This window comes from Eubalaena glacialis, chromosome 3, assembly GCF_028564815.1.
Source record: "Eubalaena glacialis isolate mEubGla1 chromosome 3, mEubGla1.1.hap2.+ XY, whole genome shotgun sequence".
Lineage (NCBI taxonomy): Eukaryota > Metazoa > Chordata > Mammalia > Artiodactyla > Balaenidae > Eubalaena > Eubalaena glacialis.
Window position 1 is genome coordinate 149,708,566 of NC_083718.1, and position 17,247 is coordinate 149,725,812.

Here is a 17,247-nt window from a genome sequence, read left to right on the forward strand (position 1 = left end):
CCCAAGTCTGCATCCCAGCTATGCCTCCTTTCAACTGTGAACCTTGGGCAAGTAACTTATTGTTTCTGTGCCTCAATTTCCTCATCTGTAAAATGGAGATAATAATAGTTCCCATCATCTGTGGTTGGGAGGACTAAATGAGTTAATATATGTAACACATGTAGTACAGCATGTGGCAAAATAGGTGTTCAATAAATGTTAGCAATTGGTGGTGGCCATAAGAATTACTAGAGAAATGCAAATTAAACCACACTGAGGGCTTCCCTGGTGGCACAGTGGTTGGGAGTCTGCCTGCCAATGCAGGGGACATGGGTTCGAGCCCTGGCCCAGGAGGATCCCACATGCCACGGAGCATCTAAGCCCGTGCGCCACAACTACTGAGCCTAAGCTCTAGAGCCCACAAGTCACAACTACTGAGCCCACGTGCCACAACTACTGAAGCCTGCGTGCCTAGAGCCCGTGCTCCGCAACAAGAGAAGCCACGACAATGAGAAGCCCGCACACCGCAGCGAAGAGTAGCCCCCACTCGCCGCAACTAGAGAAAGCCCGCGCACAGCAACGAAGACCCAACACAGCCAAAAATAAAAAAAAAAAAAATACCACACCGAGATACCATTTCACACCTACCAGACAGCAGATGGATGTCAGAAAGTCTGACACTCAAGACTGGGGAGACAGAGACTCTCACACGCTGCTAATGGGAGTGCAAACTGGTACAGCCACCTGGAAGAGCAGTTTGGCCATATCTGGTAAAGTTGAGGCGCCCCTGCACTGTGATTCTAGATGTATGTGTATGTGTGTGTCTAGAGAGTGTGTAAAAACCAGCCATTGGAAGCATGCAAGGCATATTCAGAAAACTGGTTGACTCTGGGGAGGGAGGGAAGGAATAATACAACTGGGGGAAAAAAAGACCTTCAATTTTTGCTATACTTGATGGAAAAAGAAGTCTGAAGCAAAAATGACAAAAATTCTAACGTTTGTTATCTCTGGATGGTGGATACATTATTCTTCCAAGTTTTCTGTATTAAGTTTTTGAAAATTTTTTCCCAGGGAAAGGGAGAGGGGAAGAAGGGAGAGTTTGGAGCAAGTGGGCCAAGGGGGCCTGGTGCAGTGTTGGGTATTGAGTGGGGAGGACGAAGAGGTCCATCTACTGGGGCACCACCTTTCTTCAGGAATGAGTGGAAAAGAAGTTTAGAGAGGTAGATGGGAGAGCTGAAGCTCAGAGAAGTTAAGTGACGTATCAGAGGTCACACAGCTAGTGGTGGGACCATTTGGACCATCAGCTCCAAAGTTCCCACTCTTGCTAGAAGTTAACCCAGGTGTGCTATGGCCCAAGCAGGGAAGGGAGCCCGGCAGGGTGGAGGTGGAGGTTGCACAATGCAGCCCAAGTCCTTTTTCTCCTCAATATAACCTGGCTGTGACACCAGGAAGTTCAGGGATTGAGGCACCAGGGCCTCTCCTCCATCTTTCCAGGACCCCCTGTTGCCCTTCACTCAAGGGTTCTTGGTGACAGCCTGAGCCCTGGAGAGATAAAATGCTGCCAGCACAGTCAAGTGTGGCTGTACCTGGACTGGAGCAGGAGTCCAGAGGAAGGGAAATTTCACATCCCTGAAGAGTCTTTTCATAAAGAAACACTAAAGAATCACAGTCAAGAAAGGCCAGGGCTTCCCTGGTGGCGCAGTAGTTAAGAATCTGCCTGCCAATGCAGGGGACATGGGTTCGAGACTTGGTCTGGGAAGATCCCACATGCCGCGGAGCAACTAAGCCCGTGTGCCACAACTACTGAGCCTGCGAGCCACAACTACTGAGCCTGTGTGCCACAACTACTGAAGCCCACGTGCCCTAGAGCCCGTGCTCCGCTACAAGAGAAGCCACTACAATGAGAAGCCTGTGCACCGCAACGAAGGGTAGCCCCCGCTCGTTACAACTAGAGAAAGCCCGCAAGCAGCAACAAAGACACAATGCAGCCAGAAATAAATAAAAATAAAATAAATAAATTTATTTAAAAAAAAGAAAAAAAGAAAGGCCAGAGTTGAAGGACATGTGTTGGTCCCAAAATGGCAAAATGGTCATCATGCATGATACCACTCTCCATTCTTATACCCATGGCAGACATCACTATTCAATCACAAAACCCTGAGTCCTGACCTCAGAATCCTTCTGAACCTCATGTTCCAGACACTCTCAACAGTCAATTGGAGTTGGCATGCAGGGTGAAATCTCGATGCATCTTCAGCACATGCCATGAGGGTCCTGCCCGTACCCCTCAGCCCTTTCCATTTCAGGGCACATCAGCCTAGCTTGCAGCTGCCAACACTGGCATCTCTTTGCCTAATGCGGGCCAAGGGGTGCCAGGAATAAATACCCTCCAGCAGTTCTCAGCCAGTGACTGGCAAGAACTGGCAAATGCATACCTCAGTTCCCTTACCCTCGGGTGGGGTGACTCTGAGGTGCATCTTCTCCTGAATTCCTTAGCAAGAGAAAGTTCCTCTTGCCCACAGTGGGATGAGTGTGATAACACTCCTGTTACTGGAGCCTCACTTCCCTCACTCCCCCGTGTTTCCCGGGATTGCTCCCTCTTAAATCTGCTTGCCTTCAAAACTGGTCTTAGGTCTGATTATGGGGATCCCCAAACTAAGACATCTTCTTCATCCAGTCCAATTCCTTCTTTTTCTGGACAAGAGAACTGAGGCTCGGAGAAGGGAAATGACTTGCCCACGGCAGAGCCAGTGGCAGGGCCCTCAGGAGAACCGCATTCCCCTGACCTATAGCTTAGCCCTTCCCAGCGCTGCCGCCTTCTGAGGGCTGCCCCTGAGTCTGTCCATTCCACCCCCAACCCCACCCCCATCCCCGTGGACTTGGTAGTTTATATCCCAACAAAAAAGAAAAGGCTGGTTACAGGTTAGGCAGCCCATGGGCATCAGAGGCAGGCTACGTACAGAGGGACCCTCCCTGGAGCCCCCAAGCTTACTTCTGGAGGTGGACACTGCTCCTCCCTTGGTCCAGGGCTTCCAACCAGCCCCTTAAGCTCCCAGGACCTTGGTCTCCTCAGCAGAGGGATGAGCTGAATTGGTAGAAGGCATTATTCAGGGAAGCAACCTGCCCCCACCCCTCCCCCATCACAGGCATCATCTCCGGAAACATTAAAAGTACATGGCCACTTTTTTAAAGAAAATAATTTAAAATTATATTTGCTTTATAATTTTAGTGGGAAATGCATATTCTTTCCACCTAGGTTACATATTTAATTGAACAAACATCAATGAAAAAAATGACCCCTGCTTTTTAGCCACTGGAACATTAATCCTGGGTATTTCTGCCTGGATCTTCATGCAGTTGGGGGGCCTGACATCCTCCAGTCTCATAATTGATGTGGAGGAAAAATCACACCCTGAAAAATTCCTGGGTTAATGCCCCCACCAAACCCACACTGTGTGACTTGAGGGCAGTTTCTCCCTCTATGAACCTCAGACTCTCCGCCTGTAACATGGGGATGAGAACTCCAACCTTGGAGTGTGGCTGTCAGACTGCAGAGTGGGGAAGGGCCAGGCAGGAGCAGGGCCCTGCTGCCCTTTCCTCAGCATGGGAGGCAGCCTAGGAGGGGCCTGCCCACAGGGTGGGTGCGGCCAGGCGAGGCCTTCTGTCATCCCTCCCCCAGGCTGCCCCTGGTGACAGGCAGGGAACCTGCGCTGAGTCCTCTGCACCCACCCAGGGCCCGGAGGCTGGAGCCGGGAGCCGGAGACATGAACAAGATCTTCCCCCAGGTAAGAGCTTCCCTGAGACAGCTCCTGACCAGGGGGAGCCAACCTCAGGCTAAGGGTGGGCAGTAAAGAGGGGAGACACTGGGTGACTCCGGTCCTCCACCACCCTGGAGGCTCTCTACGGGGACCCAACAGGTGAACCAGGTACACGGTTCAGGTGATAAGTGCTGGGAGGGGAGAGGAGGCCAAGGGAGAGAACGATCGACATTATGGGAGGGGGCATCAGGGGGATCCTAGGGGAGCCGCCTGAGCTGGTTTGAAGGATGAATGTTTGCCAAGTGGACAGTGGAGGAAAAGGCATTCCAGGGCACAGTACAGGCACGGGTGTGGGAACGTGAAGTGGACGTGATGAGTTTGGGGCATTCAGCATGCTGGAGTGGGAGGGCCCGTGGTTTCCCCCGAGGCTCTTGGTGACACTTCTGAAAAACTTTTCAGTCTGGCTCCCTGAGGCTGGACATCGCCTCACCTCAGCCCACCCCTCACTCTGTTCTCTTGGGCAGGGGGATGGCAATGCTGCTGCCGCTGGAAGCAAAGCCCTCCCTGGAAGGGAAGGTAAAGGACGGAGGGCCTGGGGCCAGTCCCTCCCCCACGTGGGGCTCCCTTGAAGCTGGGCTGTTGCTACAGAGACACAAAGGGGGATCCCTAAGGCTCCCGCTCTCTCAGACAGAGAGAGCTCTGTCCCACTCTCTGTCCCCTTGCTCCCAGCGTCCTGGCCAACCATGATGACAGCCATTTGCTTAATAGGGTGGTTCATTCTCTCCATGCACAAGCATGTGTGGAGCACCTACTGTATGCTGCCCACCTCACAGGCACAGAGCCACATACAGTACCCCCCGGTAACCTATAGAGGAAAGAGCTCTGGAGTCGAGTCCCTGGCTCAGAGGGTGACCTGGGTGATTCTCTTTACCTCTGAGGGATAAAATAGGCAGGATTACGCACTTATTTAGCACCTGCTCTTGGCCACTGGCTCACCATGTGACCAGGACAGTTTGCTTTACCTCTGTGGAATAAAGGAAGGAAAGAACACATTTATTAAGCACCTGTTATGTGTTTCCAATCTTGGCCTTCATTTGATCGTTTAAGGAAACAGCCCCAGAGAGGTAGCTACTATTAATAACTATCAAGGATCAAGGCCCTGTTATGTGCCCGGCATCCCAGGGCCTGTTTCAACCCTCAGGACAGCTCTGAGAGGGGCTCCTATTAGGGGGCAATAACAGATGAGGCAGCTGAGGTGAAGGGAGGTCAGGTAGCTCAGCCAAGCTGGGATCCCACACGGATGGGAGGAGGGAGGCAGGGTTCAAATCCGAATCAGGGTCCCTCTGGTTGCAGAGCCCCGGTGCCTTTGCTGCTCCACACTGGCGCTTGTTTATTTCAAGCCTGGCTCACGGTGGGCGTGATGTGGGAAAATGGCCTCCTTTTCCCATCTGTCCCCTGGGGCATCGGCACCTAAGGGCTTTCAGGCTTTGAAGTGCAGCCTTCATCTGGCCATGGGCCCCGAGGCTCTCCTGTGACCCCACCCACCCAGCCTGTGTTGCACAAATGTTTGAGGAGTGGCTGCTTGGCCAACCATGCTGCTCCTTGCCAGCCTTCCCGCTGTCTCCCTGGTTACCTGAGTTTACAAGGGAGCCACGGACTAAGGCTGCAGGGAATATGGGTTTTAGATTTATGCTGCATCTCCTACAGCATAAATCGGCTATCGTCTCCCTTCCCAATGCACGCCCACCCCGGGCTCCGGACACACGGGGCCACTTGCTGTCCCCCGCATGCCATCCAGGCGCTCTCTGCCTGGAGTGCCCTCTCCTTGCACCTTCCCCTCGCCTGCCTGTGGAAATCCCACCCTCCCTCAAGCACCCATGACACCTTGTTCACGCTTTCTTAACCACATTTGCCACCTGGTTCTGTGAGCAGCGGGTGTACAGGTATAGTCTGAGTACAGAGTAGGCAGCTCTGGAAATGTGAATGGATTATATGGAAATGACCTGAACTGACCTGAATTGGGCCCTTCCCTTGTTTCCTGGATCTCTAGATCAGAGTATTCAGAAAGCACCTACTGTGTGCCTGCCTACTATGTCCCCAGGCTGGATCCTGGGGACGTAGATGCATCAGACCCGCTCCTGCCCCCTCTCTGAGATAATTGTGCCCAAGAGGACAGCAGGAGTGCCCACACTCTTCTTTTTACCTGTCTACATCTTGTCTTCTAAGTGCAACTACAAGCTTTTGGAGGGCAAGGGGATCAGAGCTGTGACTGCTTTTGTGTCCTCTACAGAGCAGGGCATCTAGTAGGATCCCAAGAAGACTTTGTTTCATTATTTCACAAGCAAGCAAATATTAAAGGATCAAAGTCAGTTAAAGGAGGAGGACATCACCTATTTCCACAGTACTTCAGATACAGAATGGCACATAGTAGATGCTCAATAAACATGAATAGTAGCTAAAACCTTTACAGCACTTACTATGTCCCAAGCACTGTTCTGACACAGTACCTAGCTTAATCCTCTCAACAACTCTAAGGTAGGCATTATGACCCCCATTTTCCACTTGAGGAAACAGACACAGAGAAGTAAAGTGGCTTTTCAGTGTGGCCCAACTGGAAAGTGGTGCAGCTGGGATTCCAATTCCTGACGGGCTCCAGAATGAGCAATCAGTTGGCATGTGGAAAGGGCACCGGTTTGGGCGGCAAATAGGTGTGGATTCACATCCCAGCTCCACACAAGGTGACCTGAACCTTTTCTTCTCTGAGCCTCAGTCTCCTCATTTATAAAATAAATGTTGTCTTGAAAAATACAAATAATGGCTATGAAGGGCCTGCTTTGGTCTCTGCCCCATGGTAGGGGCTTGATACGCAGGTGTACATCTCTCCCTTCCTCCTGAGGAGACAGCCTCATGGAAGGACAGGAGGGTGAGGGGGGTGGAGCAGAGACCTGGGACCCTCATCCTGACTGCCACTCACCAGCAACTGGACCTGGGCCAGAGACAGGCGTTTGGTGGGGGTGGGCCCACAGGCAGAGCCGAGAACATCATGGTGGGCTTGGGAACCCTCTCCTCCAGGGAAGCCTGTCCTGCCCCCCAGGACCCAGTGGGGAGGGACCACTTGTAGCGGTCAGGGCAGGGAATCCCTGGGCCCCAGCACTGGCTGCTCCATCACTGGTTTCCCACCCCACACAGCCGACTGCAGCCCTTTCTGCTGCTCGTGCCGAGGGGCCTGCCTCTCAGCCTTCCTGATGCTCCTGCTGGCAACTCTTGCAGCCCTGATTGCCCTGGTCGCCATCCTTGGACCCCCACCTCGCACACCAGGTCAGGGTGGGAAAGAGAGGGTGGGTCAGACTTTTTGGGAGGGGATGGGGACACAGAGAGATGGGGGAAAACTGACCCTGCCTGGTTTCTCCATGAAATGACTTTTGGACAATTCCTTAGGGTGCATGTGCAGACACACACAGACACTGACATATACACATCTCTGAGCTTCCATTTGCACATCTATAAGCATGAGCTATTGAGAGGACCCAGCTCTGATGCCACCTCCTCCAGGAAGCCTTCCCTGCCTGCCTGGTTTAGGAGCCTTGTCTCAGCTCCCATAACTCTCACACTTCCTCTTCCCCCAGTCTGGTCACCCTGGGTGGTGCCATCCATCTGCATGTCTGCCTTCACCACAGAGGACAGGGACCTGTCCAACATATCCCTGAGGCCCGACTTCAGTGGTGAGCCCCAACACCGACCCTGCCATCATGCAGCTAACAGTTTGGAAAGTGAGGCAGATATTAATCCAATAAGTACAGTAAGGCAGGGTTAATGGGGGCTCTGGGAGTCTGGAGCAGGGCTCCGACCCAGTCAGGTGGCAGTCAGGAAGGGCTCCTTGAGAAGTGAAAGGCGACTGAGGCATGAAGGGAAAGTGGGATTGGTTAGTGGAAGGGGTGGCAGGAAAACCACAGGGAACACCCTGTGCAGAGTCCCTGGGATGGGAGGAAATGTGAGGAGAAGGTCAGTGGACACGAAGGACAGAGCAGCGGGTGGGGCCGAGGCCCAGGGCCTCTAAGGCTGCACTGGGGAGGGAGGTCACCATCCAGAGAGCCATGGGCGGGGATTAAGCTGGGGGCAGAGTGTCAGCAGTCCTACCTTTCTGAGAGATGGCTCTGTCACCTAGCAGGAGGTGCTAAGGGGACAGGTGGAGTAGGGGGTAAAATCCACAGTACCCTACATGCCTGAGCATGGGCACTGGGGATAGATGTGAGCACGCAAGGAGTTGCCTGCGTGTATGTACCTGTGTGTGTGTTTATGTGTGTGTGTACGTGTGTGTGCAGGTGTCTGTGTATACGCACATGTCTGTGTATGCAGGTACATATCTGTGTGTGTGTGCACGTCTGTGTATGTGCGAGTGTACTGAAGTATGTGTGTGTGTGACAAAGTAACTGTCTCTGAGGGCCGGCCCCCTCACACTAGCTGAGGCAGTTCCAGGAGATGAGCCGTGGTTCACATGTGCACAAACACACAGGCACAAACCCGCTCCCACCTCCAACCTGCACTCACGCGTGTACACATGCACAGCCTGCGGAGCCGGACCTCCCAGCCCGTTTGTCAGTTTCTCTCCCCTAATTCTTTGGGGGCAGCCCCAGGGTTGGGTGTTCCCCGCGGTGGGATGGAAGGGAAGACTCTCAGAAGGAGGGACACTCAGATGGTCCCCACCATTCCTGGACACTGGGGAGGCGACCCGGCCTCAGGAAAGAGCAGAGGCAGCAGCCTGGGTTATCAGCCGTGCGGCCGGGCATGTCGCACCTCTCTGAGTCTTACTTTCCTCATCTATGAAACGGGGCTAATGATGACACCTCACAGAGGTTTTTGGGGAAACAATAGAATAAAAATGTGAAGGCGCTTTGCAGCCCGTAAAGTTGTCCCAGATGTAAGGGATTGTGGCATAACGGTCCCCAGCCAGCCCCAGGATGTTGCCTCTGACACCTTCACCTGCACCAGGAGCCCCACCATGAAAGCCACTTCACTGACTTGAGCACTGTCCTCAGGAACTTCCCGTGAGACAGTCATTCAATAAACCATGACTTTCTCTGCACTCTCTCTAGGGTTATTCACACAGAGGCTTTTATGTAATCTCCTCAACTGTCCTGTGGGGTGTGTGCTATGATCCCTATCTTGCAGAAAGGAACCTGAGGCACAGAGAGGTTGGGTCATCTGCCCATGGTCACACAGCTGGCAAGTGGTTGAGCTGGGGCTTGGAGCCCAGTGTCCTCCCCACTGCCCCAGCCTCTCACCCCAGCTCAGGTGGGGCTCAGTGGGGAGAACTTGGTGATGCCCTTGTAAACACCACCCTTGACCCTTCCGGGGCTCGCCCTGCCCACTCAGGGGCCCAGCCCTGCGTGACACAGATGAACAGGACGGGCTTCCTATGCCATGACCGGAGGAGCTGCATCCCAGCCAGTAGGGTCTGTGATGGCGTCCGCACCTGTGCCCACGGCGAGGACGAGGAGGAGGCCTTGTGCCGTGAGTAGCTACTCCAGGGCCCCTTGGGAGTTGCCCCCCCAGCTCCAGCTCTCCCTACAGCCATACTGAACTCAACCACCCCTGAACATACCAGGCACCTTGATGTCCTCAGGCCTTTGCTTATATGCTGCCCTCAGCCAGGAACATCTTCCCCCACCCTGTCCCACTCACATGCACACACATGTGCCCACACTAGGGGATGCCTCCACTCTGTGCCTCTCCGTGCCCAGAGAACCTGTGTACAACCCTCAAGGCAGATTTCAAGTGCTACCTCCTCCAGGAAGCCTTCCCTGACGCCCGAACTAAATTAAGTTCCCTCATTTGGGCTCTCACAACCCCTGTGCTTCCCTGCACCTCAGCCCTAGTCACACTGGTTGGCACTCTCAATTGGCATGTTTGCCACCCCCATCAGTCTGTGAACTCCTCTGGGGCAAACCTAATCTGCTTGATATTGGGACCCAGTGCCTGGCGCAGGGCACTGCACAGAGAGGTGTCGGGAATGATTTGCTGAATAAATGATGAAATGAGTAAATTAATGAATGAATGAATGGGAAGGTCTAGTCCCAGACCTTAGAGACCTGACAGTTCTCAAGAGAGAGGAGCGTGGCACTTGCCACAGAGGAGGAAGAGAGCCTGGTGAGTCGGAGTGGTGGGATGGGGTAGCTTATGGGGGGAGGGTCATTGCATCATGGACCCTCAAGACCAGAAGAGATCTTAAAGGTCATCTAGTCCATGTCCCAGCTCATGCACAAATCCCCTCTGCCTCTGCTTGCACAGGCAGACGCTGTGCCTGTCCCAGGATGGGACGCTCACTACAGTTTGAGGCAGCTGCTCCCGTCATTGCCTGGTTTTTCCATGGGAACGTCTCCGTTGTACTGAGTTTAGAGCTGCCTCCCAGTAGCATCCTTGATTGGTTCCAACTCTGCCCTCTCATTAACCCCTGCCCCCCAAGAACCACATTTCAATCTGTCTCCCGTGATGATGGCACTGCATGGATTTGGAGATTGTTTTCTTGTCCCCCATGAGTGTCCTCTTACCCGGGCCACCCTCTGAACTCCCAGTCACCCCCCTTATGATTGGTCTTCCCCACTCCACCAGCACTCTACAGAACACATACCAAATGCCCAGGTCCCTCTCCCTGGACTGGCCCCAGAAGCATCCATGACACTTCTGGCTGGCTCTGGTGAGTCCAAGGAACAAAGGCTTTTCCCCTCCCAAGTCTGGGTTATACCTCTAGTGATGTGGCCTGAGTTTGTGTTAATTTTTGGTATACCTGTCACACTGCTGTCTAACACAGAACCCACTTTCAAGAAAGATGCTCTGACTCTGTTTCACAAAGCATGTGATCCCACATTCCCTGAGTTCTGGGACCCAAGTGCAAGGCTTCATATTTATTCTTGTTATGTTCCAGTCGGAAGAGGCTTCCTGGAGGTGAAGGAACTTGAACCTGGACTTGCAGGTGGAATGGTTTTGGACAGGTGTCAAGGAGGACTTTTCTGGAGGGAGGAATAAAGCAAGCAATGGTGTGGAGTGGGAAGGCACAAGAGCTGAGTAGGGAGAAGTGGCTCTGGGCATTCTATTGGGTGAACAGGGAAAGAACCCTCCTCTCTCCTTGACTTGACCTCCTCCCCAAGAAACCTCCTTTTGCCTTTCCTGGATAGATGGGCAGTGACCCCGAGTTTGACAGCTGCCAGGGTGGCCAGGACAATCCACCTCCGGATAGGCCTGAGGCAGCTGCAGCCAGATGTGGACTTCCTCCTGCCTCATCTCTCCCTCTGTAGGAGACATGCCCCAGAGCCTCCCTGGCTTCCTCGTGGCTCACTGTGGAGACCCTGCTTCCTGGATCTACTCAGACCAAAAGTGTGATGGGATCAACAACTGTGGGGACTGCTCAGACGAACTGAGCCCAGGTGGGGTTCTGGGCACAAGCTTGGCTGGGGCAGGTGGCCAGGCAGTGGCCAGAGGGCAGAAGTTAAACAGAGAGAATCTCCGAAGTTCCCCCTGCATCCCCTTCTTGCATCCTAGGAAGAAGTTTTCCATTCCTCCTTGAACGCCTCAAGTGTTTGTGTGCTCACTACCACTCCAAGGGGCTCCTTCTGGAGAGTTATTCTTCTGTGGTGGGAAACTTGCTTTCAAGGTCGCAGATGAGGAAACTGGGACCCAGAGGGCAGTCATGCAAGGAGTACGTACATGGCCCAGCCAGGGTTTGAACCTGGGCTTCTTCATCTTCTCTGCACCACCCAACAACCCTGCGAGGAAAGGAAGGCAGGAATCGCTGGCCCCAATTTATATGTAGGTAAACTGAGACCAGAGAGGAGAAGTGACTTAATATGAAGAGTGATAGGAAGGGGGCTTGGGTGTAAACCCAGGTCTCCTGACTCTAAGACGAGTTCTTTCACTGCTCCAGAGTTTCCTTTCAATTTCTTCCCCAGTGTTCAACCCACAAACATGTTCTGAGCACTGTTGGGGGCTGGCCTGGTGCCAGGTTCTGCTGGGGCACAGTCAGGAGTCAAACATATGTCCCACCCCCAGGACTCACATCATGCTGATGCCAAAAGGAAGTGCCGGGGTCCTGGAGAGGTTTTTTGTGGAGGGGGCGGATAGGAGAAGTAATCATCAAGGGAGACTTCTCAGAAGAGGCAGTATTCAAGCAGGCCTTTAAAAATGGACAGGGTTTCAACAGGCAGAGGCTGGGTGTGCAGGGAAGAATGCTGGAGGCCCAGGGTCCAGGGCAAAGGAGGGAGGTCTGCGAGGTGCCCTCAGGGAATCATAAGCGGGCTGGTGGGACCGAATCAGGGTGAGAGAGGAGGATGGGAGACTATATGCGCCCATTAGTAACTGAACACTGACTGTGGGCCTGGTACTTTGCCTATCTTCCTTAATAACAACCTTGAGCACATGAGGAAACTGAGGTTCAGACAGGGTCAGAGACTTGCTTGAGGTCACACAGCCTATGAGTTGGGGAGTCTAGATTCTCTCTTCTCCAGGGAAATAAGGAATATAGTCAACCAGTGTCAGATGGGGCAGGGCTGTGGAGGCAATGGTAGGTTTCAGAGCTAAAGAGTGCCCTGGTGCACAGGGCATTCCAGGACAGAGCAGCTGCTCTTCTGTCTTCCCAGTGACTACGTGCCCGCCCTGCGGCCCTGGCTGGTGGTGCTGTCCCTCGACTGTCTTCAAATATTGCAGCTGTATCCCCAGAATCCTCTGCCGTGATCACGTGCAGCACTGCTCCGACTGGTCTGACGAGTACTCCTGTCCTGGACCCTGAATGGGTCGCCCAGGCCAGAGTGGGAGGCTGGTTGGAATGGCACTGATAACCCATCACATGTGCTATGAATCCAAGTACACAAGGGCAGGAAGGAGCCTTCGAGATCATGTAGTGGGATCTACACACCGTTGTCTCCGAATAGGAATTGCCTCTCCTGCTTTCAAGTTTTTCAGCCTCTGCTTGAATTCTTCCAGTGACGGGGAGCTCACTACCATGTTAGGCAACTCCTAACAAAGACGAAGGGAATCTGCTTCCATGATTGGAGGCCTGCCTCTGGGGCCGCACAGAGGAAATCTGCTCCTCCACTCCAAGACAGGCTTGCAGATACTGACCTTGTCACCCCTTGGAGAAAAGATAAGTCTTGGGCTTAAACACCAAGCTGAGAAGTTTAGCCCTTATGGATGGCACATATATGAAGTATATGCCACTTCCTGCCCTTTTGGTACCTAAGGCAGATATTGCTGAGCTTGGATGCAGCCTCAGTGTTTTCTCAGCTCAGCAATCCTAGTAGGTCCCACTGATGGATCACATAAGATGCACATGAGATGGGGTACTTGTCATCCTGCCCCTAGGAAGCCACCCCAGGAAGCTCTGAGCTGTAGGAAGAACAGCTTGAGGAGCCCCTCCCCCCCAATCCATCCCTTCTCTTCCCAACCACTCCCACCTTCACCCCGTGACCAGCTGCCCAACAAAACAGCCCAGGTTCCTTCAAGTAGGGATTGTATTTTGGTTCTGGAGCCTGAGTGAAGGAGTTGTTTCTCAGTGTACATTTCCAGTTTCACAGCACCCAGGCAGGCAAGGATGGATATCCCCATTAAACAGATGAGGAAACTGTGGCCCAGAGGGAGAAATAACCAGGATCATACAGCAAAGTAAGGGCTGGAACTGGGACTCAAATACCATCCATGGTGTCCCAACCCCAAAGTCTTTCCATCTACCAGTGTGACTATCTTGGGCAGGGTGGAGGCAGAGTCTCTGTAGCATATTTAAAAAGGTAGCTTGAGGGTCAGAAAGTGCCCCACCCTTATTCTGAAAGATGGACTTGGAATCTGGCCAATAAGGGGACTCCTGTTGAGGGAGCCGGACATATCCCCACTGGAAATTAATAAAATCAGTTCTGTGTATCAGTCTCACGTGAGTTTTGAAATAAATATGGGAACCAAGAGAGACGGGTGAGATCTAGTTCATTCACTGCCACGTTAATTCATTCACTCACACACTAAACAGTCTCTGTGCGCCTGCTCTGTGCCAAGCCGGGCGCCAGGCACCCAGGAGTGAGCAGGCCTGGGTCCAACGCTGGAGGAGCACAGGATCCCATGGAGGAGGCACCTCACACTGGGAGGAGGGGTGGGACAGCAGAAAATGCTGGGCTGAGGGCACCAAGGAGGGGCCTTCGGGAGCCAGGACACAATCATGTTTTGGGGTCTGATGACCTGAAGATCAGTTCCCGGAACGGGATGCCTCAGGGATCCTGCCTGAGGGAGGCTCAGCCCTGGGCTCTGGCATCTTTGGCTGAGTTTCTCTCCAAGTACAGCACAAGTGAGGTACTACGGGCACACTCAGGGCATCCTTGGTTCTGAAGACTGATCCAGAGCAGCCACTCCTTCCCAGAGGAGGGGCATTTGGGCTGGCTCTGGAGGGCAGGAGAACTTCCAGTGGTATAGGTGGAGGAAAAGGCATTTCCAGCTGAGGGGCCTCATGAAGAAAGGTGTGGGAATGCCCAGCAGGCCACGTGGGCACGACAATAGGAGGTGAGGAGGTGGGCAAGGACATGATCCTGGAGGGCATAGTGTGTCACACTTCATCCTAAGGGCAGTGGGTGTCATCAAGGCATGGTAAGCAAGGAAGTCACCTGGAGCTACAGTGACCTTTAATTACAACAGTCCAAAAAGAACATGTCAGGGCATGACCAAGTGGGCAGAGAAGAGAGGATGATCAAGGGCTATTTACTGGTGGAACACGTGGTGGTGGTGGGGGGGAAGTAGGGAGAATGAGGACAACAGGGGCCCCGAAGCCTGAGAGAGGACAAGAGAGTTGAGCTGACTGACCCCTGAGGAACAAGAAAAGTTTCAGAAACTCATTCCAGTGTTCAAATACCAACATGTTCCTGACATCCTGAGCATCGGTTGTTGAAAACAAGGTCACTGGGGAGAGGCCAAGGAAGAAGGAGCCTATGTCATACAGCAAAGTATGCTGAAACTGCACAACTCACATTGGGATTTGAACCCGCTGTCTTTTCACTGAGATCGCATACCTGGTCTCAGGACTTAACGAACCTCAGGTTCTTTATGTCTCTTCGCAGAAAGAATTCAGTGAGAGACAAAGTGATAGGTAACAAGTGGATTTATTTAGAGAGATACATATTCCATAGACAGAATGTGGTCCGTCTCAAAAGTTGAGAATGGCCCTGGGAGAAGCACACTCCACAGACAGAGTGTGGACCATCTCAGAAGGCGAGAGGCCCCGAAATATGGGGTGGTTAGTTTTTATGGGCTGGGTAATTTCATAGGCTAACGAATGAGAGGATTATTCCAACTATTTTGGGAAATGGGCAGAAATTTCCAGGAATTGGGACACCGCCCACTTTTTGACATTTTATGGTTAGCCTTGGAACTGTCATGGCGCCTGTGGGTGTGTCATTTAGCATTTGCTAATATATTACAATGAGTGTATAATGAGGCTTAAGGTCCACTGGAAGTTGAATCTTCCGCCATCTTGGACCTAACGGTTCTAACCAGTGTTTGTTGTATCCTCAAGGGCTATGTCATTCTATTATAGGTTGTGCCCTGCCCACGTCCCTGCTGTTTCAATATCAGTCAGCCTCTGTGGTTCAGGTGCAGGAGAGGCCCAGTTCCTGCCAGGGGCTGGTGGTGCTGTGGTTGATCCCCGCAAGAGAGAGACAGGGAGACCTCAGTGGTCATCCATTCCTGGGCTTCTTCACTGGGCTGTGGATTTCTCAGAAAAATGCCCAGAGGCACTGGCACCACGGGTTGCACATAATTCTGCCCTCCCCTCCCAACCAAGCCCATCCATGGGCCTGTTGCAGGAAGGGGACCCTTTCCAGGGCCTGAGAGTGGGCCTCTTGTCTAACACTTGGAAATGAATTGTCTGAGGAGACATGTGTACTTGAAATAGGAAGGAAGGGGGAGGGCACAACCTTTGAAAGAATGACATAGCCCAAGGACATGACATAAACTGATTAGAAACAAATGGGTCCAAGATGGAGGACCAGTCAACTTCCACTAGACCTTGAGCCTCAGTATACGCTCACTGTAACACATCAGCAAGCTAAATGACACACCCACAGGCACCATGACAGTTCCAAGGCCGACCATAAGGATCAAAAACTGGGCGGTGGAAATTTCTAAAAATCTTATATGTTCTGGTATAATGTTATAAGTCATAATCCTAGTTATTACTTTAAAATGTATATCTCAGAAATAACTAATTTTCTTGTCAACTGCATTATTATGAACTTTCATCAAATCTTTAACCGTGGTCATTTTTAAGTCTTTTGTCATTTACAGACAGTTCTGGGTGTACTCTGATGCTTTTGTAAATATGTTCCTATAAAAGGGTTTCATCTTCAGGAAATTCATGGAAAAGACTCTGACAAGTACAGGTTTCTGGTACCTGACTGTACTGCTGAACTGAATGAATAAGCATTTTCAGAACTCTAATGAAAAACTGAGGAGCTCATAAAAGTGCTAACAAAAGATCAAGATGAAAAAAAAAAATTAATTACATGGGACTGAGTGAACTGATGAGGATGAGTATAATTTTTGTGACTTTCTGGTTGAATTTAAAAAAAGAAAAAATCCCACAAGAACTCAGAGGCAAAGAATATACAAATCAATTTTCACTGCAAAGTAAAGGAGCTGTTACAGTGGAGGATTACTGGACTGAATGTCAATATTATGACATAGTATGAGTGTGTTTCATGTTTGGTAATTGCAATCATTGTTGCTTTTGTTGTGGTCATCCATGTACAATGCTTGGTGTCAGTCTATTTATCTCTTGTAAAAATAAAATACAGTGTGTGTGAAAAAAAAAAAAAAAAGAAAAATTGAAAGAATTGTGCATTGAGCACCCAAATACTTATCAACTAGATTCTATAATTAATATTTTATTACACTTACTCTTTAGCATATGCCTATGCATATAATTAGCTAGAATGTTTGTTTACAGTTTCTTTTTCGGGTAAAATTTACATATGATGAAATACACAAGCTTATTTATTTACTTATTTATTTACTTACTTAGGCCACGCCTCACTGCATGTGGGATCTTAGTTCCCTGACCAGGGATCAAACCCGTGCTGCAGAAGTGTAGAGTCTTAACCACTGGGCCACCAGGGAAATCCCAGATGAAATACACAATCTTAAGTGTAACATCACTAAAGGTCTCTGAAAGTTCCATGACGTTCCTTTCCAATCACTGCCCACCCCCACTTCCAGAGTTAAAAGATATTCTGATTTTTCCCCCATAGCTTAGTTTTGCCTGCTCTAGAACTACACATAAATGGAATTATTCATGTGTTCTTCATATAAATAGAATTACTTATATGCCCATGGTACAAGGCTTTAAAAAAAAAATACTAAAGGGAACCCTCTTGCACTGTTGCTGGGAATGTAAATTGATACAATCACTATGGAGAACAGTATAGACGTTCCTTAAAAAACTAAAAACAGAATTACCACATGACCCAGCAATCCCACTACTGGGCATATA

General features: G+C 51.3%; 1 protein-coding gene across 3 annotated transcripts; it reads left to right on the forward strand.

The window, feature by feature from the left end:
* The first annotated feature begins 3,743 nt into the window (after positions 1-3,743).
* Positions 3,744-12,516, forward strand: LDLRAD1 (low density lipoprotein receptor class A domain containing 1). Of its 3 annotated transcripts, XM_061186554.1 has the most exons (6): positions 3,744-3,764; positions 4,262-4,313; positions 6,927-7,055; positions 9,111-9,248; positions 11,030-11,158; positions 12,368-12,516. In XM_061186554.1, exons 1-6 carry the CDS (start codon positions 3,744-3,746, stop codon positions 12,514-12,516), a joined length of 618 nt encoding a protein of 205 aa, XP_061042537.1. The 3 variants fall into 3 exon arrangements, with proteins under 3 accessions (XP_061042537.1, XP_061042538.1, XP_061042539.1); XM_061186555.1 differs by lacking the exon at positions 6,927-7,055; XM_061186556.1 differs by lacking the exons at positions 6,927-7,055; positions 9,111-9,248.
* Positions 12,517-17,247: the final 4,731 nt, after the last annotated feature.